The 26,774-nt window shown below is 40.2% G+C and overlaps 1 protein-coding gene across 5 annotated transcripts in view; it reads left to right on the plus strand.

Annotated features, from left to right (window-relative positions):
* The first annotated feature begins 19,687 nt into the window (after positions 1 to 19,687).
* TAFA5 (TAFA chemokine like family member 5) overlaps positions 19,688 to 26,774 on the plus strand; it is a 436,466-nt gene continuing 429,379 nt past the window's right edge. For all 5 annotated transcript variants that reach the window (XR_003923573.2, XR_003923574.2, XR_003923575.2 and 2 more), the window contains exon 1: positions 19,688 to 20,277. Coding sequence is in view for 1 of the 5 variants with exons in the window: in XM_030015550.2 (XP_029871410.1) it covers positions 20,166 to 20,277 (112 nt within the window). In the remaining 4 variants the exon portion in view is untranslated. The remainder of the gene's footprint in view (positions 20,278 to 26,774) is intronic.

The raw sequence follows: 26,774 nt of genomic DNA on the forward strand, positions 1-26,774 counted from the left end.
CTACAGGCCTTGCTTATTTGGGGATCAGGTCAGGGAAGACAATAAGGAGATCCCTCCTGTTGAGTCATGAGGTTCAGAGCAGACCCCCTTGCTTTCTAGACTCCTTCTCAGAGAGGAGCCTGGGGGTGGCTGGATCCACTTCTTGTCCCAGACTTGGTCAATGGTTTATGTCTAAAGGGATGAGGTGTAGGGATTACAGAAAAAAAAAAAAGAGAGAGAGAGAAGAGAAAGATTTCACCAGCTCTGGGTCCAGCGTTGGTCCAGTCAGCCGAGGGGTCCAGTTCTGGTGGGCTTGCGCACGTGGGGCTTCAGTTTGTGTCCCTTTATCATCCTTACCCCTCCTTCGGGCAGGCTCTCAAACTCATTGGGCTAATTAGGTGTCATGAGCAGTTTGTGAGCCTTTGAGAAATAGGTCCTTGGGCTTGGGGGTCGTTTGCGGAGTAACTTCTCCTTCCCTGCAGACTTGATCTTTGGCCATGCATGGTGAGCTGCCCTGCTCAGCACATCAGAACAGCGTTATCAGAACCGGGAGCTGCGCACCCTCCGGCCTGACCTCCCCCTCCTGTTGCTGATGGGTGCTGATCAGCTTCTTTTCACCTGAGGTACCTTGCTAGGCAGCCTTAGTAGTTAGGCAGAACTTGCCCCACCACAATGTTTGGGATATGAACTCTTTTAGTCTCTCACAGCCCCCCAGAAGAGACAACAGATGAACTAAGGTTTTAAGGACAATCATTTCTTATCAATTCTACTGATATGTGAATATTAACTCCAATTTTCACTCCCAATAAAGCACTTAAATTCATTAAAAAGTTTTAATTACATCCAAAGTCCATGTGGTTGTTCAACTACTGGTATGGACCAAACCTGAATTCTGCAAACTGCACAAGAAAAAGAGTAAGTCTCTGAGAATTTAGAGATAAAACAGACTGAAATTCTCAAACAGATCTGCAGAACAGGGTTATCATGTCCCCACAAATACCACTTCCCCAGTGCAATTATTATTTCTGCTCTTCCTGGACCTGGATTTTGTAACTCTCACTGTGCTTCTATGCTAAATGACTACCAAAATGGATGGGTGTTGTGGGACGTGATAGCAATCAAAGCCTTTGCTAAAGGAGAAATTAAAACTCCTTAGCAGGGGAACAGCTGCAGACAGATCAAAGCTGTCACCTACACTGATCCATGTAGTCAGGCCTGGGTATATTAACATGAGCTCCCCTGGCTGCAAATTCAGGAGCTAATGGATTGACTATGGCTTGTCTGAGCTGAGGAAAGACATAGGTTTAGAAGTCCACCTCATCTAAGTTTAAATGCCTATAATGCCTGATCTAGTCACAGGTGGGCTACCTTTGCAATCAATAGAAAGAATATTTAGTTCCCTATTGAACTCACCAGTGTTAAAGGAGGCATGATAAAACCTGTGCCCTAGTCTCCATTGATTATAGTGACTAGTTGAATACCAATTTAATTAATTTTAAGCATTCTGAACTGGCCCCGAGAAGTGTCTAGTGCTCTCTGTTGACTATAGAACGAAATTCTGCTCATAATGTAGCTGCTCTGATTTGTGCCAAAGTAGCCACACAGTGACCAGAAAAATGAGTAACAATATGATAGTTTCCTGGGCACGAATCTCAATGGAATAGCAGACCTCAGAGTGTCAAGAAAGGAAATTGCCTTCTGTTAGAGGGGTTCTTACAAAACTAACTTTACCTTTGCTAGTCTTCAGAATCAATAGAGTGCATTACGTTCTTCTGAAGAACATTTGGGAGAAGGAGGCAAAGAAATATGTTCTCAGTCACCTCTCTTGATTGGTTAGTTTCATTCTCAAGAAGTTACCTGTACTTAGGTCTGAGAATATAAACCAGTATTCAGTAAATAACAACAAAGAAAAAATACTGCCTTCCACTGAACTGTTCAGTCTACATGCTCTGAGAGTATATATGCATCCTGGTGATTTTCTTTGCTATTGAGCTACAGCTACTCAACTATTGTAAGTGATAATATAGAAATGTTATATTAATAGGATTTAAATTGTAATCTGATCTTTTTTCTCAAAGAGTTATTGCTGTTGATGGGAGCAACATTTCACCCAGAGTTCCCCTCTAGGGGAAACAAAACATAATGGAGTTTGAAGAAATTATATTTGTTATCCGAAGAGCTATACTCTTGCATTCCATTTCTTCCTTCTTTTTATCATATCTTTCAACCTTCCCAGGTTAACCCAGTCTATTCAATTACATGATATTTTTCTTTCCATTTTCCTTCTTTCTTGCCTATTACCTTGTAATATGACTATTAACCAGAAGATGAAGGTTCTTGAGCCTTTTCATAGCAACTTCAGTACTGGGTTTAAGCAAACAAAATACAATCAAAAAAGTTATATGTACAACTGTGCCACAGATGGTTGCTGTTTCATGTCTCATTTCTCATATGTGCCTGCAATTATAGTCACCCAGGCTCCCTTTCTACAAGGAAGAATCTGGACACCTGTAAAAGGTGTTTGGCATGACAAGGGAGGAGCCAGAAGCCAGCAGCAGATCATCACTTTGCATATCCCCCATGGTGTGCTGTTTGACAGCTAGTGCATTAGATATTCTTTGCTTGGGCTCTGGCAGAAAGCCAGCCAGTTGTTATGCCTGTGTGTTTACTAGCAAGTGCAGACTTGTGTGAATAACATGTAGAACATACTTTTTGGACCTTCGGCCTAAAAAGAGTTAGCATCTAGAAGGGAACAGTTCAGAACAAGAATATCAGGGCAGGTTTTAACGGCGCTTCAGATTATGTTGTACAAGAAAACAAGTGTCTTACAATACAGCCTGTGCTGTAAGATCCTATTTACAAATTAAATGTTATATGCCCTTCTGGGTCATTTCTTTCTCTCTCATTTGTACATTTTCCAAGACAGCCACTGTGTGTGTTGTTTATTTGTCAGCATTGCCACAAGCTGTGGCATGCCAACACCCTGCAGCTACCCATTCAATTGATTGTATAATAGCAGTGGGCCATTTCCTGCCACCCTTGGTATCATAGAAAAAGTCAAAGTCAAACACTCTCTTTCTAACATTTGAGTTGGAAGCGTGAAGTAAGCATCATATTAGAACAGCAAAAACTACTGAAAAGTGAAATCCCTGCAGAGATGGATTTATGTGACTCTACAGAAAATCAAAGCAAACTTTTTGAAAGCAAACATCACTTTCTTTCAGAAGGTGTTCCAGTTCCACTTACTGAATAAACACCTGTTTTGACTGAAGCCAACCATGTATTTCCACTTGTTTTAATAACCTCTTGATCTGAATAATAACCTCCCAGTGTTCTGAGTCTATTAAACAGCCACAGTTGTATGGACCTTGTTTCTGACCTAATAGCACAGTACAGCCCGTATGCTGCCCACTCATACCAGTCCTTCCCAGTTCCTTAGACATATTCCTAGTTTCTGTCCACCATACAACACTGGGCTATAGGCAGCTCTAGCTCCTTGGTTACAAGTACAGGTTTACCAATAATTTTTCTTATCAATGAACTCTTTACAGTTACGCATTACAAGCAAGTTAGTCACAAAATAAACTAAAGGAATCCTAAATGCAAAAACCTGCTCTCTACCATGTGAGTCTTGAACTGGGTCTCAGTCTTTAGGCCAGGAACCCCCTCTAAATTTGGCTTGACTGACATGTTTGTAGAAGAACGTTCTCTTCTCCTTAGGGAAACATCCTCCAAATTTTTTTTATCACATACTACAAGAACTAGAGAGGATCTGACAGCTTCTACATGGAAACATTCAAAGTCAAGAAATGGTTGACTAGAAAACACATTGAAGATTTGTTCAGTACTGACAACTGTTGTAGTTTCTTAGGCAGAGTAGGTATGGATATCCAAAGGCCATCTTCATTACCTGGCCTACCTACAATGTGAATTGTGAACCTAAAAGTAGAGTCACAAGTGCAAAAAATACTCTCTCTAGAACATACAGATTTTGCTGTGCCAAGCATGCACAAAACTAGTTAGCACCAAGCTGAAATAAGCCAATTGTTCAGTCACTGCCTAGTCAATTTTATGAGCAAACTCACCTGCTGCCATTTATACCGGTGGAAAGCAAGAAAGAAATACAGTACGGCCACTATGGCATTGTGTTCTTTCACAGAAGCACAGGCACAAACAACATAATCAAGGGCCATTGAACACTTACATTCAAACGGATGCTGCAATCTGTAGTGAAAGTTGTAATCCTACTAAGTGTTCAAAAAAATAAAGTTGAATTCATGACTTCATGTAAATTCACCTTAGAGTCTCAGCAGAACCTAACACACAGATGCCAGTGTCTTAGAAGAAAATGTTTTTCACTTGGTTCATTCTTCTTTCCTCTTTTTCACCTTCTTTCTTGCCTCCCTCCTTCCCATGCAGTCATGAATGTAGTGAGTGGACTGAGAGGCCGTGTCTAGTCCAGTATCACGGTTTAACTCCGGCTGACACCTAAGAACCACACAGCCACTCACTCACTCCCCCACAGTGGGACGGGGGAGAATTGGAAGGGTAAATGTGAGAAAATTCATGGGTTGAGGTAAAGACAGTTTAATAATGTTAAGGAAAAAAAAAAAAGAAAAAAGAAAACAACAAAGAGGGAGGAAAATAAAACATAAGAAGAACAAATGATGCAAAATAAAACAATAATTTACCACCAACCAACCAATCCTCAGCCAGTCCCAGAAAAACAGCAGTCCCTGCCCACCTCCCCCCCAGTTTTATTGCTGAGCATGATGTCATATGGTCTGGAATATCCCTTTGGTGACCTGGGGTCAGGTGTCCCAGCTGTGTCCCCTCTCAACTCCTTGTGCCCCCCCCAGCCTACTCACTAGTGGGGTGGGGTGACAAGCAGAAAAGATCTTGACTCTGTGCAAGCACTGCTCAGCAAAACCCAAAACATCCCTGTGTTTTCAGCACAAATTCAAAACATAGCCCCATACTAGCTACTATGAAGAAATTTAACTCTACCTCAGCCAAAACCAGTATATCTAGCAAGAATCAAACAATCAGCGTGTCACCTTTTGCTTCACTTGGAGAAAAGTGAAAAAATTAATTCTTTATATGGCAATATGGTCAACACTGTTACAAAAAATGTTCATAATCAATATATTTTGGAATGAGATGCCATCAAGTACTGTGATGCTTGCACTTTTGATGTATGCACTTTTAAATTGTGTCTTTCATCAACAATTATCAAAGTGTTTGGGTAGGGGTGTAATTATTTTAGCCATTTGATGAGATGGAGTCACTAATGGAATTAAGTGTCACAGTACTTGCATCTCAGGCTGCGTATAAAATTTCTCTTAAACAACCATTATTAAAAAAAAAGAAAGGAAAAAAAGAAAAAAAAAAGAAGAAAGAAAGAAAGAAAGAAAGAAAGAAACAAACAAACAAAAAACTCTGACGGTGAAGGGAAGTGACCTAAACCTACTCTTTGCTGCAGAATACCTTGTTTGGTCACAGATTTACTCTTCAGTTTAAAATGTTTTCTGTGCAGTAAAACTCACGCATTTTCTAGGGAAGCAAGAAAGGTGAATTTGAAGATGCTCTTCCAGAGAAAGATTTAAATCATAAATAAGTTAATTCAGGCTTCATGAATGAATGGCCATGATCCTTTGTTTATTATCCAAAGGTGAGAACTAACACCTTACCCTTCTACATCATGATAATGGGTTTTAGAAAGAATGTGGACATGATTACACTTTGTAATAGTTCTTCTGATAATGTGTATTAGATATGCTGTGAGAGTACTTAGCAGATCTGAACCCTGATGTTACTCTGTCAGATCATGGATTCCAGAAGGGTACAGGCAGAAGATAGGTGCTTGTCCAAAGTAAGGCAATTCAGGTCACATGCAGATGCAGAACTGTAAAGCCTTAGTGAAAATTGGGAGTAGGCTAAACAAGAATTTGCGTACTGCAATTTGGTGATCCTGGGATGGATGGCTGCTAAGTAGTAATTAGTAAGGTTACAGTTTTACACTAAACCACCTTTTTCCTTATTTCAGTAACCCAGGCTTCAGAATGTACAGACCTCAATTACTGCTAGTCAATTCTCATTCAGCCATAATGCATTAAAAAAAGCTAGTTGTCAAGAAGCTCTACTTATTTTCATATATGAAAAACAGCACTATCTATTATTATCATATCATAGCTTATTTTAATTGTAAAAAAAAATAAATAATTTGGCTTTCACATAGTATGTTCTTAAAGTTAATTTCATTGTAAATAGCTAATTTTTAGTAATTCATTCCCAACAACCAAGGTGTTTCACAAACGTTATGTTCAAGTCATGTATCTCCTGATATTTTTATGTGTACAATTGCCCACTTGACAGCTCTAGTCATTTCACATGATTTTGAGTGCCTCAGATTAATTTAGAAGAAATGATATTTTGTAGCTTGTGTCCTTAGTCCACTGTTGTAACAGTAGCTAACAGCAATGTTAACACTCTATATTATTTAGAACCTACTTGAGGACTTACCCAATTATTTGGTTAATTGCTTGACTGATCTAAATTATTTTATATTATTGTGACATGGAATGTTAGAAACTAAAATCTACCCTAGAAGGAACTAGCATAGTATTGTAAGCAGAGAATTTGTATTGCTATATAAAATGTGCATAAAATTGTCTACTTAAATGACACACACAAATAATTTTTTAGTATTAAGACTAAAGGTCTTTTTCTTTGTGAATGCTTATGAACAGAAATGCTCAAGCTTTCTACCTGTACCCACAGAGATAATTCCACTTAAATCAAGGAGAATTATGTGTTACAATTCAACACAGAGTTGTGACCTGAAGCTTTAAGTAGAGCTTCAAAGATACGATATGATTCTTCCTATCTAAATACATCCAAACAGCACCTTCTTCTGCACTCTGACAAGTAGACTGACCTGAAAACAATATAATTTTATTTTAGTAAACATAGTTGTCAATTTTTAATTTGTTTTACCTCCATGTAGGGGAAAAACTAAGATATTTAGAAAGTTCTCAAGAGATATTAAGGCAGACTGAGAGAGATTTACCCCAAAACCCAGCATTCAAGCACTGAAGACAGTCACTTTTAAAGTGCTATGCCTAGGCTTAGCTACCTGCTGCAGCTCAGAGAAAGAGATTTAAACCTAGGTCTTTAGGTCTTAAAACTTGCACTGACCACAGAGGCAGGTGTATCTCCATTTGTCAGGATTTGATTAGAAATTCTATCCTGGACCTGAAAAAAAAAAATCTCGATTACGAAACTTTTATTGAAAAGATATACATTTCTGTGAAAATCTTTGGTTTCAACAAGTCAACATTTTCTGATGAAAAATGTTATGTCAAAATTATTCTCACCAGATCTTCCTGAAAGAGACAAGATGACAACTTATTATGATATTATTTAAAAGATACCTACTCTTTTGCTTCCCATTTGTTATCAGAATCACCTTAGAAAAATGTGTATGATTCTACAACATTTGGAAAGTATCACAGTTTCCGAGAATGACATTTTAGTTTATGGGAAATCTCATAAAGAATGTTATCTGAGTTTAAAAGTAGCTTAGAAAGAAGCTAAGGTGGATGGACTGCAATTAAACTAAAAGAAATGTATGCATTGACAGGCTCAGCTCTTGCCATATTAAGCCCATAATGGCTTTGCAATTAGGTGGAAAGTCTAATGATTCAAAAGCTATCTCTTAAAATTATATTGGAACTAAAACTGACAAGACAGAAAGGAGAGAATACTGTGTAGAAAGGCTTCATCCAGCACCACAGTTAATCATAAGGCAGGAGAAATCACCTATGAAGACATCATTGAAATGTCCTGTCCAAAAAAATTCCTTTTCCTCCAATTTGTATCACTTCTGAAGTTTGAAGAACATCCAGATCAGTCAAAACCTCTACAGTTCTCATACCTCAAAACTTCTCAGAACAGCATTTTAAAATATGGAAGATTTTTACTCAGTCTGTTCTCAAAACCAATGCTTCTTATGACTTGCTTAAAATATTGTGTAGATCAGACATAAAGCACAGAGATTTTTGTGTGTGAGAGGGCATTATGGTTACAGCAGGTGATTTTTGGGGTGGATGGGGGAACCGTTCTGCACAATTTTAAGCAACACAGATAACTGAAAGTTTGTGTCATACCAGATGCCAATACTTAGCATGTTTGGAAAAGAGTCTAAGGACATACAGACATTCACAGCAGACTTGAAGTGTCATGTTAGTTTCACGCTATGTCCAGATAATAAATAAAGACATTGTTAAGGTCCATCCTGCCTGACAAAGATGGCTTACACAGCTGATGAGATTTAAAAATCTATTGTGGAATGAGCATCAGAGAAGCCCCTAATGATGAGGGCTGGCAACTTATCAAGGAATTCTGCTGATTGCCTTAATTCATGATGACATGCAAATGTGTTTGGCTTCCATTTTTATTGTACTGCTAACCTCAGCGCAACAATAAAAATGAATTAAAATATTCATTAGTGGTCTTGTAAACAAGTATATTGTTTCCTCATTTTAAGCTCAATTATTTTTAAAATTTTGCAGACCATTTTTTTAGTCCAGTACCTAAAATTGGATTAACAGACTGTGTGGCTCACCCTATTCCAAACACAAAGCAGTTCTATTCAACTGGAGATAATATTGCAGGATATTGGCATGATGGAGTCAATGAAGCTCCATAGGGGAGCAACAAAGTGATGTCTCAGAGACCCGCAAAATCAATATTCCCAGCCTTTTATTAGTGTGCCCAACAGGAGACAGAACCAAGTTGCCCTAGGCATAGAGGCCTTTCTAGGGTACCGATGAACCAGTTCTAATGAGCTGTACACTTGGGGAATTATCACTTATTAAAGCCTTGTGAATCAAATGTTAACATGCACAGCTGAGCCATCCTGTCTTCCTACTTATACTCCTGTATATTCAACAGGTTTCAATATGATACAACATACATTTCTATAATGAAGAAAGGTAACACTGTTTATTTATGGAATCACAGAATCACAGGTTTAGGCTGGAAGGGACCTCTCCAGAGCATCTAGTCCAACCCCTCTGCTCAAGCAGGGTAAGCTACAGCAGGTTGCCCAGGGCCATGTCCAATTGAGTTTTGGGTATCATCTCCACAGACGGAGAACTCCATAACCCCTCTGGGCAAGATTCACAAAGCATAGTCTTCCGCAGCTTCCTACATCAGCCAGCCAGCTGCCACCACAACACCCACAGGTCCCACAGGCCGTTGACTCTGCCATCCCTTTCTGCCACCATGCCATGTTCCCACCCCTCATCCCCACCAAGTCCTGCTCTGAAAACCCAGGACCCCACCAAGGTGAGACAGAGATGGGAGGGTCCCCATTAGGGCTGGCACCAGTGGTGCAGGGCCACAGGTGTGGCAGAGCACAGCCTGTCCATGTCCCTGCTCCCCATGGAGGCTCCAACACTAGGTATGGGTGCTGTGTAAAGAGCAAGCATAGTTTATATGCAAGTACAGTTTATATGCAGAAGTACTAGGCATGAACGCTACACAATACCACTTAATTTGGATTGCAGTAGTTCCAAATGCAGTGAAGAAGCATCTGACTTCTCATTCTGAAACTTGCAGGTTTTTACGGGTAAAAAATGAAGGTGTAGGGGAGAAGACAAACCAATTTTGGACAGCTGAAAATTATTTTTTGTAATAAAATTATTCTTTCCAGTAACCTCACTTGCCTCATTAAGTGTCTGTATTAATAAAAGAGAAACAAATTTGGTCTGGGTAGGATGAAGAAGAATGTGAGTCTAAAGAAAGAGAGAGTTCAGAGGAGTGAATAACAGCGTATTAATTGTAACATTTCTTTGATCTTGTCAGAAAACATTGTTGTGAATACTAATGTAACAATGTTATTTTTGGTTCATTTAATGAAACCTGTCCTAGAAGTAACTATTCAGAAAAAAAAATAGCTATGCGTTGGCTGGAAACTGATTCAATATCAGAAAGTCAATGCCATGGGTTATCTCATTATACGCAATGTGATACCAAATTTGCCATGAAATTTACATACTTACACTAGGTATTATCCAATCCTCAGACAAAGCGTGGAAGCTAAGGCCAAGTAAATCAAAGTTTTCTGATATCAATCTTCTTCAATGGCCTGTCTTTTTCATAATTAAGCACATTATACAGTCATTGTTAAAATTGCAGAAACCGTCCTGGGATCAGGCAAGAAAAGATTGGTCTCCTCTCAAGGTGAGTACCCACATAAATAGTTATCTACAGATCAGTTTCACTTTTATACTTTCTTCTTCTGCCCTGTAAGTCTTGATTTATTATATGTACAGTGACACTGTTTCAACAAGGGGATTGAAAAAGTGCCCCATTATAGAACCACTGATTGATGCAGATTTGCCCATGGCAGAGAAGAGAACTGAACTGAGCTCCCATACATCCTGAACAAATGTTGTAATGACTAGGATGCCTTGAGGACATGGTGTGGCATCTGTCCTATTGCCACCACTTCATTCTCCTGTAAACAGAATACTTGGTTAGAAGAAAGGATTATAGGTTACAACTTTCAGGAGTAGTATCTGGGATAAAGACCTGGGTGGATAGAAAACCATTTAGAGTCCTAACGAGAGGACAGGAGTTACCCTTGTCCTCAGCTTTTTCAAGTGGCTATCTACTAGTTATTTCTTAAGCTGCACCCATTTGCTGACTTTATGGTCAGATCCCGTGCTGAGGTACCTAGCCCTCATCATGCTGTCTGAAAGCACAAATGTTACTCAAAGTCTCAGATAATAGTCAATTACCTTAAAAAGAGGCAAGATGGCATCTAACTCTTATTGCTCAATTTTTTTAATTTTTTTTTTATTTGGCATTATTCAATTACTTTTTAAAGAATAGTTGGAGTTGGTAAAGACCTCTGGAAATTGTCTAGTCCAACCTCCCTGCTCAAAGCAGGCTCAATTACACCAGACTGCTCAGGACCTTGTCCAGACAGGTTTTGAGTATCCCCAAGGATGGAGACTGCACAATGTCACTGCACAACCTGTTCCAGTGTATGATCACCCTCACAGCAGAATATTTTTTCTTATGTGTAAGTGGAATTTCCTGTATTTCAAATTGTGCACCTTTTCCTTTCACTGTATATTACTGCGAAGAGTCTGTCTCCCCCCATCAGGACCCATTGATAAGACATCCCCCCCTCCCCTTTCTCTTTTTGAAGATAAACAGCCCCAGCTCTCTCAGCCTGCCCTTGTACAACAGATGCTCTAATTACTTAATCACCCTCTTGGCCCCTTGCTGCACTGTGCCCAGTATGTCTCTCTCTGTCTTGTACTGGAGAGAGAGATGGACATGTCTCTCTTGTACTCTTTGTACTACCTCTTGTGGCAGTCCAGCATGGGACACAGCACTCCAGATGTGTCTCACCAGCGCTGAGCAGAAGGGAAGGATCACCTCCCTCATCCTGCTGGCAGCACTCTGCCTAATGCAGCCCGGAAAGCTGCTGGCTTGCTTTGCTGCAAGAGCACATTGCTGGCTCTTGGTCACCTTGATGTCTGCCAGGACTCCCAGGTCCTTTCCTGCAAAGCTGCTTTCCAGACAGTTGGCCCCCAGTCCATACTGATGCATGGGGTTGTTCCTCTGCAGGTGCAGGACTTCACACTTCCCTTTTTTGTACTTCATGAGCTTAATGTTCTGTGAGAGACAAACATTTTATCCAAAGCCATCCTTCAGCATGGACATAATTTTGCAGCATGCACATGGAGGTGACACCTTCAGAATCAAATAGGTCCACTGCCTTATGAAAAAATAGCCTTTCCATAATTCAGGATTTCCTGCCACCCCGCAACCTCTTGCACTCCCTCCCACTGCCTCCCCAAAAAACCCACCCAAAGCCAAAAATCCCAAAGTAAAAATGATTTTACCAGGAAGAACTCTAGTAAATCACTCACCCACCTTAGGAGCCTTCCAAAGAAAATGTAATTGGTCCTTTTTGTAATTTACTGTTGCCCATTCTATCTTCTAGTACCCTTTCTTCTCCTACCCTACATCTAAAATCCTGTTTTAGAAGATGGAAACAGAGTCTGTTTGATGATGAACCATGCATTTCAGCTGACCAGAAAAGCCACTGGAAATTTCAACCCTTGTCTGCTCCTCAGCGTATCATTCAAGAGACAGCTTGTCTGCTTCTCAAAAAAAAGTCCACCAGGTTCATAGGCTGCAGTTTGTACACTATGATTTACAGTAAACCAATAGTTTCTACTTTCCACTCAGGAAGGTGATGATTTGTTTGAGGGATTTCCTGGTTACACAAAGTTAGCTGCTTTCTGAAAGACAGCATAATGGTACCAGAATTAGCATTTCCTTCTACTCTAAAGAGCCAACAGCTGAACTGGCGAATGGGAGAATGCAAACAGACCACGATGTCTGTAAGTCTTATCAGCTCTAGATGAAAATTTTAGCTTTTAAATCTGCAGCTTTGCTTAGTTTGTCAAGGTGGTTTGTTGTTTGTTTGTTTTTTTTTTTTTCCCCTGGGGAAATTCTCTACTATTCACTGATCAACCATATTGCTGAATGGTGAATTTAACAACTCAAGTACCAGAGCTCAAGGCAGAGCATAACTGCACTCACTGCCCTATCACTGGGGTAAGTTCTTAACTATACGTTTGTAAAATGTTTGTGCCTTGCCTCACCTTCAAACAGAACGTTTCATCAAAAAGCTCTAGATATTTACAGAAAAACCATTTACCATTCATGGTTCCAGCAGAAACTAAGGCAACAAAAGACATTGAAACAATTGTCAAAGAGCTGCTCAGAAAATTTATTGCCTTCGTTAGCAACAGAAGTCAGCTCTCAGAACGTAATCCTGTGCTCGACCTCCAGAACATACCACCTCTTTCTTCTCCTACAGCAAGGTTTGTGAAGAAGTGGTGAGATTTCCAGAAAGCACCAAGACAGTTAGCCACATATGCCCTTACCTCTCTGGTGTGTGTTAAAACATCAAAGGAAATAATGATTTACATAGTAAATCCATAGGTGGCTTTGGAGCACACTCCCTGAAAGACAGGATTATACAGTTGTCAGACCTGCAGTGGTGCTTTTTCTCTCAAATGGGTAGTTGCTGAGCATATATACAGACATGTATAGGATACCTTGATTTCTCTCTCCTAGAGAACTCAGTGCAGGGAAACTAACTGATACAGGACTGAAAAAGACCGGGAGTGAAAAAAAAATGAGGTCTTTGTGACTGTACACTTCTTAACACCTGTATGATGTGTAAGTTATCAAATTGTGATATGTCATTGAAAGAAAACTAATAAAAGAAAATCAGAGCAAAAAAAGACAAAATAGAATAAATTCCCAAACAAGTTGTTCATTCTTTCTTTGCTTTAAATCTATCGTAAAAGAATTGCATATGTTATTGGTTATGTATCAAAAGCAGGTTTTTTCTGGACACTTTGGAACAGGTACTGAGTTCAGCGTCCCTTTCACTTGAATACACAAAATGAAACTAGACCTAACCCACAACAGATCTAATTAATAATTTGTGTAATCTCCAAGACAGAAATTTTCTCATAGTTATGATTTCATATCCCTCTTATTCTTTATCTGGTTACTGTAATGAAAGTAATGTGCCATATTTGGATTTATTTCAGGTTTGTTTTCTGTTTCATGTTCTGATTTCTCTCCTAATTTTTTAAAATAACTCACCTTCCTAAATTATCCATGTAGGGAAGTTAGTTATTTCTGTTCTTGCTGTCAAATCCGGTATATTGCATCACTGTAGCTCAGGTAATGACTCACTTCTGAATGATTTGGTAATTTGCTAAACTCCAGACACTTTCAATAATAGCATTCCAGATACCCCAAACTTTTTTTTTTCCAAACCAGTGAAGGTTGCTAAGTGACAGAAACATACTTATCTATCACATCAGTTGTAGGCATTTCAGTGCAAAGAAACAATCTTACACACCCACATCATAAAAATAAACATTTTATTAGTACGTGCTATAAAGAGCTGTAGTTTATTATAACCCAACCTTAGTTTTGATATTTGGGCTTCTTGCATATCAACAGTAAAGTGGTTTTTTTATTCTCAGTATTTTAAGGATCTAAGTGAGAATGTAGTAATTTTATAAAAGTTCGTTTAATCTCTTGGTCATCTATAGCTAGGATTTCTTGAAAAAGAAGGCAGAAACATTTTGATAGGATATTATATTGGTGCCAATTTTTGAGAAAAACTGCAGACTTGCCTTTGACACAGAGTGGAATTAAAATGCACCTTTAAGTGTTTCTCCTTCATGCTTTTTCTGCATTTTAGTGTAAAGTCTATAAATAATATTTGGTCAGAATGATAATGGGGATGTTGTGACAACACATCAGTTTTACAGACAGGTATAAAAATGTTTTGTATTGGCAGTGCATTTCCACTGTCACTCACTCGCTTTTTTATGTTTGGCTTTGCAAATAATTGGATAGGTTAACGTAGTTGTTAGTGAACAACTTTACACATTTTGTTTTATGGGGTGAGGATTTCCCATAACTTACAAAAGCCTTAAATCGAAAACACATACAGCTTTTCAAACTATATCTATATCAAACTATATTTGTAATGTCATTAGCAGGCAATTAAAGTTAGAAAAAAATCCCATCTAAATTAATAACGCCTAGAAAAAAACCACTAACTGGTAGCTCGAATCTGTTACAGAAAGAAGATCAGTGAAAAGGCACAGTCTATGAGTAACACATCATAGCTATGGGTTTGTAATAACCAACAAAAGCAGTCATTGGTGAGAGCACCTGGCACATAGACAATACAATGCAATAAAGCAACATGGCTTAGCTTTGGTCACTGAATGATCAACAGCTTCCCTGTAAATCCATTTTGACCATGCATTAAGAGAACTGTGGACAGTTCCTTAAGGACCTTATTGTTACTGACCTTGAAAAAAACCTGTTGCATGAACATGTATCAAAATCTATCTCTATGATTTTTTTAAGTACTCTGTAAATAAACACTTTTACTGAAATACTGGGTGAGAACTAAGTTCCTGATCCCATAGTTTCAGATATATGCAGTTCTCTGCCATTTAGACTCAAATATGATTTCTGTTATTGAAGGACTGAACTCACTACTCTCTAAATTGTAATTTGACAATGAAATCAGCATGCATCTACACACTCTGTCTCTCTTTCTTCCTTCCTCTTTCTTTGTCACAAATACAATAATTTTCTGCTTAATGCAAACCAATAGCAAAACCTTCCCTATTAAATAGATGGTCAGTATTATGGGCACTAAAGAAGGTATTAAAAAAATCACTGAGCTATGTGTCTAGTTTAAACCTTTTTTTTCAAACACCGCCTAAGATTAGTAAATGCAAAGATAGCAAATCTTCTCACAAAATCTAACTAAAAATGTTGTTTTTCTTTAACCATGAATCTGTATCACCTGACTGGTCTCCACTGATCCCTTCTTCTCAAGGAAGATGGATGAAAATTGCAATTCCCTTGCATTTTTTCTGATACTTGCTGTGGTTGTTAAAGAGGTGCTATGGATTGTTATAAAAAGACATACAGTCTTTTAACTACTTTGTTAAAAATGTAAATGATTAAATAAAGTTGAAGAGCTTACTTTCTTAGTATTAATCTCCACTGCTCTTCCTCTGAAAATTCTGTTGAGATTAAACAAGCTGATGTTACATAGCTTTTGTATGTAATCCATGCTTTTAACATTGTAAAAAAAAAAGTTTTTAATGATGCTATTCTTTTACATCTAGTTTACTCATATTTATCTCAAAATTAAGAGATCTAAACAACAATGTCCATTCAGAAATCATTCTTTCTTTAAAATCAACATTTAGAATCAACTGAAGCATTTTACTTTATCTAAAGCCAAAACTCAATTGCTGGCTTGAATATTATTGGTTTATAATTCTTTATGAAGTACACTGAATCAGTGTACTGCCATAGAATTTACCCAGTTCTTACTTAAATGTTCTCTTTTCAAAGTAAATAAGCAAACTCAAAAGGAACGGAAGGTCTCTGTAAAAATCTAAAGAATGTTACCTCCCTTCTACCATGTATACGCTTGATGCTAAATAAACATTAGGGTTTATCCTCTGTAAGCTGCACCTGTAATAGAGGTCAACATCACTGCACAGGCTTTACAGGTCTGACATCCTAGCAGAAAGCAGCAGTGCGTATAAACATCATGGACAAACTGTTTGACACATAGATACAGCATACAACAGGCTTCAAACTATGCCTGTTTCTAGCCAACAGAAACATTTTGCTTGCAATTTCAGCTGGAGCAATGGCACAACCTATCTTAATAAATAGCTTAAATATTGTTTTAATTTCCTTGTAGATATTGACTCTTCCAACAGCAATGGCAGAACAAGAGATCTGCGTCTTTGATTGTATGGGAATAAATCTGATTTCTGACAAGCTTATTTCACTTTGATATACAGCCTTTAACTTGGGTTTCTATTTTCTTGTCTGCTTTCAGACAACTGTCCATGAATTTAATCATTGTTTCTACATCTCTGCACTCACAAAGGTCTGAATACTGGGAATTTCTTGGGAGATGAGGGAGACATTAAAGACGGAGTCTTCAGACATTTTCCTTGAAAATCAATGTAAAGGGGACATGTCAAGAAAGAGGCAAGCAAATTAATTTAAGATCACATTCTGCCACCTTTTCACTGAGTAGGGTTTTACTCCGTGAGTAGTGTCACTCTAGGGTGAGGTACTTTTCAATACAAGACAGTGCAGCACAGCCAGACCATGACTGGGGATCAACATACACCTACAGAATAAATCAGCAGTGATCTAAAATTACATTTTTAAAGAGTGATTTAAAGTCTTATCTTGTCTTTGACAATCAAATCAGAATGTAATGTTTGAAAATATTTCTTCACATAAAAAGCCTTATGTAAAACTATTACAGGTAGATGTAGATAGAAACACAAAGGCCCCAGCTTGGTGGTTCTTGTTCTCAGTGCGTGGTAGGTTACTTTCTGAGTAACTGAGCAGTTCTCCAACACAAGAATTAGCCTGGTCTCAAGTGAACAATGTGAGTTTTCAGAACTAGCAAAGCAATGCTTTAGTTTCTGCATCAAGCTTCGGGCTTTATTTAGGTGAACAGTAATCATGACTCCCACTCCTCAGACTGAAAGCTGGATGTATTTCCAAGGGAAATTCTCTGGTATAACCACAACTTAATGGGTAAACTATAAGATTTACTATGGACTATACTGAAAGGTACAGTAGCCTATATACTGTTGTAGCTATCCCTTGTGGCTTTAAAGTCTCTTAATCTATACATCATACTATAAATCTCTTGTCAACATACTTGTACTTTTTCTTTTTAGTAATAGTTAAAATATGTTATTCAACTGTACATTCAATACTTGCAGCTGTAATAGAAATCAAATTTCTTTTCATACATACATAAAACTGCTTAATTTACATGTTAGTCCTGGAATTGCAATGAACAGCAGCACATCATGCTGAGGCATTTTTGTTGCTTAATACTTATTTACATTTGTTCTGAGAATAGGAAATTTGAAAGTCCTATTGTTTAAAAAAAACTCATTATGCAGTAGTACTTTACAACATCAAACTGAACTAATACTTCAGGATACAAAAGGAGCTATGGAATTTATATTGACTTACAAAGAAAATCTAGTGTCTAAGTCAGGGATAGAAGGTGTTACAAAGATTTAGTCTCTAAATACAAAATAATATTAAAATGCTCTTTCAAATGATGTGGGGGAAAAGAATAAAACTTGGCATGTTGCCTTAATGCTTGAGTTGTGCTCTATTCCAGTTTTTAAACATAATAGAAAAGAAATTCCCACTGAAAATAAGGGAAAGGAAAGTCACATCTTGGAAGGGGATGTCGTGCATGTACCCAAATGATAGCTAAAGCTTCACCTCTGTGAAGCATACTGGAGCACATCAGCCTACTGCCCTGCCAGTTCAGGATGCAAACTACTCGGGTAGAAAATCAGATCTGAAATCAAAGAGATTACACTGACGATGCCCTCACGGTGCAAAACTGAACTTAGTTCCAAGTATCTAGCCAAGTGCAGCTGTACTAAAAAAGGCCCTATAGTCCTGTCTTGTAAATAATGGATCATTCATATACAATTTTAAGTCCAAATGTTTAAGTGGCAAACAATCGGACAAACCTGGGGCTGCTGAAGGAATACGCATCTACTTTTTCATGGTATTTTCACTATGCAAGGAAAACACGGGAGGAGATGACGGGGACATTTTGTGACCAAGCTCCAATTCTGGTCTGCCAATCCCACCTGTACTCGGAATGTGACTACCTTCTGCAGAACTTAAAATATTAATTTGAGGACATTGCTATGGAGACTCCGAGTGGAAAAGCTCAACTACCCGGTCCCTCTTAAACCACTTGGTTTTTATTATGACCATAAAGGCTACTGGCACACTCGTGAACTGGAGCGCTCTGAATCGGGTTTCACATCGATGTGTCCCTGCCACAGCAGCGACAGAAACCGCGCGCCAACAGTCCCTGTCAGGACGGCAGATGAATAAATACCGGAGGAGGAATGTTGCCATTAACACCTATGGCCGTGTCTAGGCAGAATACACCGCGGAGACTTCCAGCCGCGCCGTGCAGGTGAGGGGACGGGCAGAGGCCCCTGGGCCCCCTCTCCTTCCGCCACGCACCGTCTCAGCCGAGACCGAAGCCCGCCCGAGGGGGCTCCGGGCGGCCGCCGCCTCCTTCCCCTTCCCCTTCTTCCCCTTCCCCTCCCCGCCCGGCGGCTCTGCCGCGCCGCCTCTCTGCTGAAGGCCGCGGGGAGACGCAGGGGGCCGGAGCTGGCTCTACCCCCACAGCGCTACACGGCTCGTCCCGCCGCGCCCCGGCCCCGGCCTCGGCCCCGGCCCCGGCCCGCCGCACGGCCCGCCGCACGGCCCGCTCCGGCCCCCACCGCCGGCAAGGCAGGGGGCGGCCGCTGCGGGGGGGCGTCCTCCCTTCCTCCCTCCCCACCGCCAAGGGCTAGACCCGCCGGTCGCAGAGTCGGACCGGGGGAGGCGCCGCCGGCGCTGGGCAGGTGCGGGGCCGCTGTTCGCCCGGGGGGCGGGAGCGCTGCTCCGGCGGGGACGCGCAGGTGGCGCGGCGCCGGGGGAAGGACCGCTCCGTGCGCTCTTCACCTGTGGGCGTGACCGCCGTCCCCCTCCTCCTCCTCCTTCTCTTTTTACTTGAAGGGCCGGCGCTGCTCTAGCTGCAGAGCCTAAGAGCGGAGCTGGCGGCGCGCGGAGAGGAGGAGACCCGCTGCCGCCGCCGACCGTCCTCGTAAAGTGTCCCGCCCGCCGCGGATCCGGCCGCCCGTCGCGCCTCCGCCCCGTCGAGCCCGCAGGAGCGGCCGGCAGGGAAGATCGGGCTGGACTCGCCGCGGGGGCCGGGCTGCCCGTCTCCGCCGCCGTCCTCGGCCCTTGGCGGGCACCGCCGCCCCCCGCTCCTCGGCGGGTGCCGGCCTCGGGCGCGGAGCCCTCCCTCCCGCCTGGCGGAGCCCTCCCCCGCCGGCGGGCGGCGGTGGCCGCCGGGGTGCCCTCGCCCCTCCGTGCCCGCTGCCCCCGCGGCCATGCTGCCCTGGGCTGGCGGGCGGCGGCGGCCTGAGCGGGGATCGCCCTAGAGCGGCGGGCGGGCGGGGGAGGCCTCCCCGCGGTAGCACCGCCTCAGCCCGGGCCCGGGCCCGGGCCCCAGCCTGCGGAGGTCTGCCTCCCGGGGAGGGGGACGAGGCGGGGGAAAGGACAACAAGCGAAACAACTTCTGCAAATTAAAAAAGGAAAGAAAAAAAAAAAGGCAAAACCGTGAGGAGAGGCTCGTTCGTGGGACGTCTTCAAAGCTCGGCACCACGCCGGGCATCCGAGTCCCAGTAAACCCCGCCACGCTAGCGAGTCTCACCACAGTAACGGGAGGGAAGCTGGCTGCGGCCACTGCGCCGAAGTCCTGCGCGTTTTAGAGTCGCCTTGGCTTTCTGGCTGGAAGATGATTCCTGCAACAGGACCATGTTGCTGCTGACGAACCGCGTTAGAAGATGCCTTCCTTGAGGATTACAGGTGGAGAAAGGCCATCAGTCAAGGGGAGAGCTGACTGGTGAAACTGTCTGACTTTCCCCCCCCCCACCGGGGAAGTGGCTTCAATGGCTCCATCTCCCAGGAGAAGCAGTAGGAAAGATGCCAACGCCTTGCCAAGCATGTCCTCAACTTTCTGGGCTATCATGATCCTGGCTAGTCTCCTAATCGCTTACTGCAGTAAGTACATGTTTGTCCTGGTGCTTTTGCTGGGCGTAAATCCACGCCCTTCCCATCTGAGGTAACGCTTCTGGCAAAGGCTAAGCTCTGAAGCTGTCAGGCGTAGGTACTGTGCCTTAGACTTGCCACCTCGACGTGTCTCCCTCTGCTCCCCCATGGTAAAGCAGGTAGACTAATGCTTTAATACTGCTGCTTCTTGGGAGCGTGAGAGGTCTGAAGGTTGGAGATGTGGCATTTCCAGTCCAAACAGAAACATCCCTTGGATTTTAGGAACAAACTTTTTAGTGGTAGTAACCATGATCCACTGCTCACTGTTCCATTATCGGATGTTACCAGCTTTCTCCCAGGCTGTTCTCTCCACGTACCCAGTCTCCCACCCCCGTCCCCCTTCCATGAACAGGAGCTGTTTTGCTTATGTTCGTTCCTTTAGGAAGCACATACTTAGTCAAATGACAGATGTCTTAACATCACCGGGATCATATGGGGTTCTCTGGCTGTGAAATTGCATTGGAACAAACCCTGGCACTTCCTTAGCGTATCCTCAGGAATTTAGTGAGCCCATGCTATCACTTTTAGAGCTGCATCACAGGTTATGGGTAGAATTTTGAACATTCTTTTTCAGGCTTGATAGATTGTCCATTAATCACACTGAGTTGCAGATAAGGTATCTGTAAGAATCAAGTGCCTGGACTATTAATACTTTTAAAAGTCTTTATTTTTTCTTGTTAGTTTTTTTGCTCTCGGCAAGAGCAATTTTCAAGCAGTTATGTAATACAAATACAGTTAATGCCCATACTTGTGGGGAATGCAAGTTAGTCCATAGTACCAGAGTGGGACTCTTTGAAAGAGAACAGAAAAAGCAGTTTCTATGCAATAATAATAAAAAAAAATATGTAATTTATCAGGAGGGACCTGCGCAACTTTGCCAGAATGAATCTACACTGTATTTTCCCAACCTCAGCTGAATGTGGTCTGTAATTTACCCATGGTGCGTATTCCTTTCATTAGCTGTAGTGTGAAAGACTTTGCACTGGGCTTGTCTTGTTGAGCTGTAATAGGTGTAGGTTATGATGAATAGGAAAAAGATTCTGGTTTTCAGGAGCATGCCTGCTGCATTTCTTAATCCTCTATTCCATTCCCTCCAACTGTATTATAGTCTCCATTTTTCTGTGAGGTTTTTTTTCTGAAACAGGATTGTAATTGGCTAAGAGAACCTTTAAATCACTTTTTTTTGCATGTTGCAGGGGCTCTTTGTACTGACAACACTGAAAGAGGTTTATTCCAAAAAGAATAACATATTTCGTAATTATTTTTTCTAAGTAAGCACATTTTGCATTACACGTCTCATAAAAATTCTGATATCAAACAAGCAACACAAATAATTTCAGTTTGTACATAATGCCATATTCAGTGTGCTAATATAGAGGGTATACTAAACAACATACTGAGATTTAAAAGAATTTATGTGCATGCTGGGAGACAAGTGACTCGGTAAATGCATATTACACGATGAATAGTTCAAGTGTAAAGGGAATTCAGCTAGATATTTGTAATAGGAAATATTCTGTTAAGTTTGTGCTAGAAACATCTGGAGGGTCCCAGGCTTTTTATGAGAAGATAGGAGTTCTTCTGTGCAGGTATCTTCTATCAGCATAGCATCAGAAAGGGTTAACTGTAAACTCTGACACCTTAAAAATTATTTATATTGAACAGTGGGAGGTTTGACAATGTTCTGTTCTAAGGAATGAAGTTGTCCATTTTAATTGTTATATATTGTTCGTTATTTATATTTTGCATTGTTTAATGATGCTGAACAATGCAAATGTTAGCTGATAATATGAAGGCAATTTCTGGTGTGCTTAAATTACCAGTTTCTAATTAGTTCTGTCAGCCAGTGTAGATGGTGTTCCTCAAACATGTAGTACGCTCTTCATTCTATGTAGCACTGAAAAGCACCATGCAGCTTAAAATATGCAGTGTCAAAACACTCCACCATTTATGTAATGTTTCACTGATTTGACAACTGCAATTCCAAATGTTAATGAAGCACCATGAACATTTTCTCTAGCGGTAGTATTTGAAAAATTGCAAAAAATGTTTTTGCTCTGTGGAAAGGGTGAAGATGTTTAAAAATCGAGGAAAAAAATGTGAAGCTATTTCTAGGTAAAGTAGTACTACTGCAAATTTTATGAATTCTTTTAAAAATCATCTAACATTTATTCAGTCTTTTTTTCGACTGATTCCTTATTTTTTGAAGAATAGCATAACTGGGGGTAGGGGGGACATACAACTTAGTTATGTTTTAAGAATAACAGCCTTGCCATATTTCTTAGGAAGTAAAAGAACTTGACAATGTAACATGTTCTGTATTTTTCCAGATACCTTATATTCAGGTATATGGAAGTATAACAACTTAAATCTCTGATATCAGGCAGACTTCTGTAAAAAAAAAAACAACAAAGGTGACTGTATTATTAAACTAATTACAGGAACCTCATATGTAATTATCTCTCAGTGTATCATTTTACTACATTTACATCAAACTCTGCAGCTCCAAAAAAGAAAAATCAGAAATTTATCCATTTTTCCATTTTTTATAGCACTATAAATAAAACTTTTGATCTACCTTGCTTATATTCATTTTTAATCTGTTAGTCTGACAAAGCATATTCCTGAACCAGTTATATGAATGTTGCTTCCTTTTCCCCTAATTACTTCGTGAATCTTTGTTTCTGGGAATGTATTTGTTGTACAATAATCAGCCCTATTACTGGGAGCAACCACTAAACACCATACTCTGAGTTCCACTTGACAGATAAGCATATTTATAAAGCGTGTTCTGGATGTATATGTACAGACCATTAGACTTTCATTTATACTTTAATTTCTGAAGCCCATTACGTTTTCTTTGATGTGGCAAAATGATAAACTGATCATTTTTTCTTTCATAAATGTTTAGATTATACTTAGGGATAGTGGCTCCATCCTATGGTGGAAGAGAAACCTGCATCAAATCAATTAGGTTAGTTGCTATAGTGATAAATATAATGTAATATTCTCCAACTGAAGAAAGATCGTCTGATTTGGTAGGTTCTCAACAGGAGAAGGCAAAAATGAAGTAGTAGAAATAGGCTGTTTATGGTCCTTGGTGTGACCACCAAGGAGTTAGTTTATTTAACAGAAGCATCAGTAAATGTAAGAACAGTCTCAGAAGGCTATCCTGGTAGAGGGTGACCACCTTCAATGGCAATTCAGAATTAGAGGAGTTGTGACATTTTTGGATCCCAGACATGCTTTCTGCATACTTGTTTAATGAACAGTAGTAGACCAGAGAGAAGTACCTACAGTGAATTCTTCATATTACTGTTTTTATGTTGTAAAGGTACATTGAATTGTCTTTTTCTCCTTCGTAACCGGGATTTGCGTTTTTCCATGCTAGAAAGTTTGTTCAAATTAAGGAAATTTTCTGTGGTATCCAGCTGCATGCTACATCAGGAATCTAAATGACATGGTTTTGATTCAGAATAACTTTTTAGTGCATTTATACTGTTGGCCTTGCTGTAAATACTGAGGTGCTTTTTAGATGTAAATCGTGACTTTTTAAACAAGATATAATTCAGCTTTAGCAAAGTTGTGGATGTTACGAGCTTTTGGCTTTCCTTATTTTATACTGTTTTGTAAGCATATGGAATAGAACGTTAGACCCCCTGGTGTTATAGGTTTTGGTGTTCTGTTAAGGTAATACTTCTAAGGGCAAGCAAATGGGTTTTTTGAAAGGAACCACCAAAACTGAATGGTACCTGCAAAGTTCACCTTCTTGTTTTAAATATTGTGTATGGAAGAGCAATATGAAGCCCAGTATTTGTGCTGACTAAATGGTGATAGTTCTAGGAAAAAGGAATCCAAAGCTCCGAAATGCAAAATATTTCCTATAACTCTACAGTTCTGCATTGTAAGTCCAAGTTCTTTCACAGTAATAAAAAGTGGAAAGAGGAAATATTCTCCTAATTCATTATATTTTTTGCTTGCAGAATACAAAATAAGAGAATTGTAATGATGAAATACTAGTAGGTTATATTAAATGACTGATTCTGCAGTATACCATTTAAATCTGTGGAACTTGTTGAGAAGAAAAATCAAGCCCTTAGCATAAATAAAAAACTGTCTTAAAAGATTTTGCATGGTACCATGCAAAATGCAGATAATTCCCATGAAAAATATTATATTTACCTGACCTTAAGTTGAGATCCTGTTGTTATACCTTCAGTGGACACTGCTCATTTGAGAAATACCTGTTCATTGTCCTGTTCTGGAATCGCTTTTTTTCTAGAAGACACAGGCTACTATGGTCTCCAGGTATTATTGTTCCCTTACACTGTTTGAGGCTGCCAGCAGGGATGGCAATTAGCTGTGACTGTCATCTGGACACCTCTCCAACAGGAGCTACCATATCAGCATGGATGTTAGATGATAAATGGTCACTGCTGATTTATGTTGGATGCAAACAAGTCGCCTCTGAATGAAGGTCTACAGCTTCTGTTAATGATCCTGTATAATTCAGATCACTTTCTCTGTTTTCTAAAAATGAAGAAAGATTTTTTTCATCTGTCCAACTGATCTGTAATTTTATTATCTTTTCTGCAAGAATTACTGTTTTTTTTTTTTCCCAAACTCTGCACACAGAATAAATGTGACATACAGCGCAACTGTCATTATTCAAACTTTTTTTCAGCCTAGTTTGTGTATAGAAATGAAAATTAATGCTTTTATGACATTAAATAAGAAAAGCAAGGTATTAAAATTTTGTTTCTTTATATAACATCCCAGCTGCTCCTTTTTAAGAAGGTCCATTTTTTAATTGAAACCAGTGATTTGAACTTAATGGCCTCTACAACATACTACCTGTCAATATGAGTACCAAACTGACATTGAGATTGTCTCACCAGTTGTGTTGTAGTCTGTTCACATGATGTGTTACATAGAAGTTGTTGGCATCAACATAAGAAATGTCTTCTTACTGCTTTTAATGTTGAATTCAACCCTTTAAGGCTAAGTAAGCATCATTTACAATTTCTCAAATGTATTTGAAGTCTGGTAACTCTTACTTCCATTGCAAGTGCAAACACTGATATAGATGGATATAATGGGAACCGGGTAGGGAGGGGGAACTAGAAAGAAATGGATCTTTTCAATTAAATACATGGCAGAGGAGTATTCCATGTCTTTCAGCAGGGCTGATAGGAGAGAGATTGAGACCTTTTTGACTCCCCCCCCCCCCCCCCCCCCCGCCCCGTTTATGCAGTGTATTGTATTGTTCTTACCATGTACTATGAAAACAGTATTGGGAGCCCCGTTTATGCAGTGTATTGTATTGTTCTTACCATGTACTATGAAAACAGTATTGGGAGCATGGCGTAGAGCCCCACTGCTCTGGCTCAGTGTGTAAATATGGGCTAGATTGTATCTTCTTTTACTGGGGTCTCATTAATCTCTCACTCTGCTTAGTGACTCCATTGAAGAAGTAGTAGTAAATCCTTCACTGAGATTAGCTTTATGAGTGGGTATTTTCCCACTCATTTTTCTCTGCTAGAAACTGGGGGTATGAAATCTGGTTTTAGATGTAATTTAGTGCTTTCTTAGTGAGTGCTCTAACCGTAAGGCTATTATGTGAACCTCCCCCCCTGCCCATCGACAGCTAGTCCAGCATCTGGCATGCCAAATAATGTTTATTAGAGGTATGCCTTGAATGTTATCAATAACTCAAAAATGCACTTGGATACTGAACTATGTGCAGAAGTGTCAAAGACATAGGCAAATCTAGATAGCATTGATTAAACACAGTCTTCCTTCTCTGCATATTCTTTGTTGCTAAATTCAAACCAGGAGGTTTTCATGCTTAGGCTCACATTTGACCAGGTGTGTTGCTCCGCTGTTGGGCTGGGGATTTGTTTAGTTTTTTTTTTCTCTGTTTAAAGGGAAGTTACACTGCTTTTTGCACAGATGGCTGGCAAAATTGCTTATTGTAGATGTTTTTGGAAGTCATCTCTTCATGGATATGCTTTTATGTCAGCCCTGCAAATAGGAAAATGTTATGCGGTGACTATTTGAAAATATATGAACCGTATTTAGACTATGTTTTCCAATATTTTTGGTGTAGAGGTTTATTTCAAAGATTTTGTGCATGTTTTTCAATAAATGGACTTTGGCTACAGTACAGGAATCACAAGTATAATGGTAGAGGGTTTTGCATTCATGTGATGATCTATTAATCTCCTAAAGACTTTGTGGCCTGTATCTTATTTCGATCTCTGGATGGACTGCTTCTTTGGACACCTTTCTTCAAACACTTGATTGCTCTTGGATGACAGGAAAGTATCTCGTCTAACTCTGGAATGAGGAGTATAACTGACTGTTTTTCAAAGGAGTCTCTGTGCAACAGCCCCTTTGGTTCTTTCCTGAGTAACAGCTAGTTACTCAATATCATCCCTGCTTTTGCA

The sequence above is a fragment of the Aquila chrysaetos genome, chromosome 5 (genome assembly GCF_900496995.4).
Source record: "Aquila chrysaetos chrysaetos chromosome 5, bAquChr1.4, whole genome shotgun sequence".
NCBI classification, from domain to species: domain Eukaryota; kingdom Metazoa; phylum Chordata; class Aves; order Accipitriformes; family Accipitridae; genus Aquila; species Aquila chrysaetos.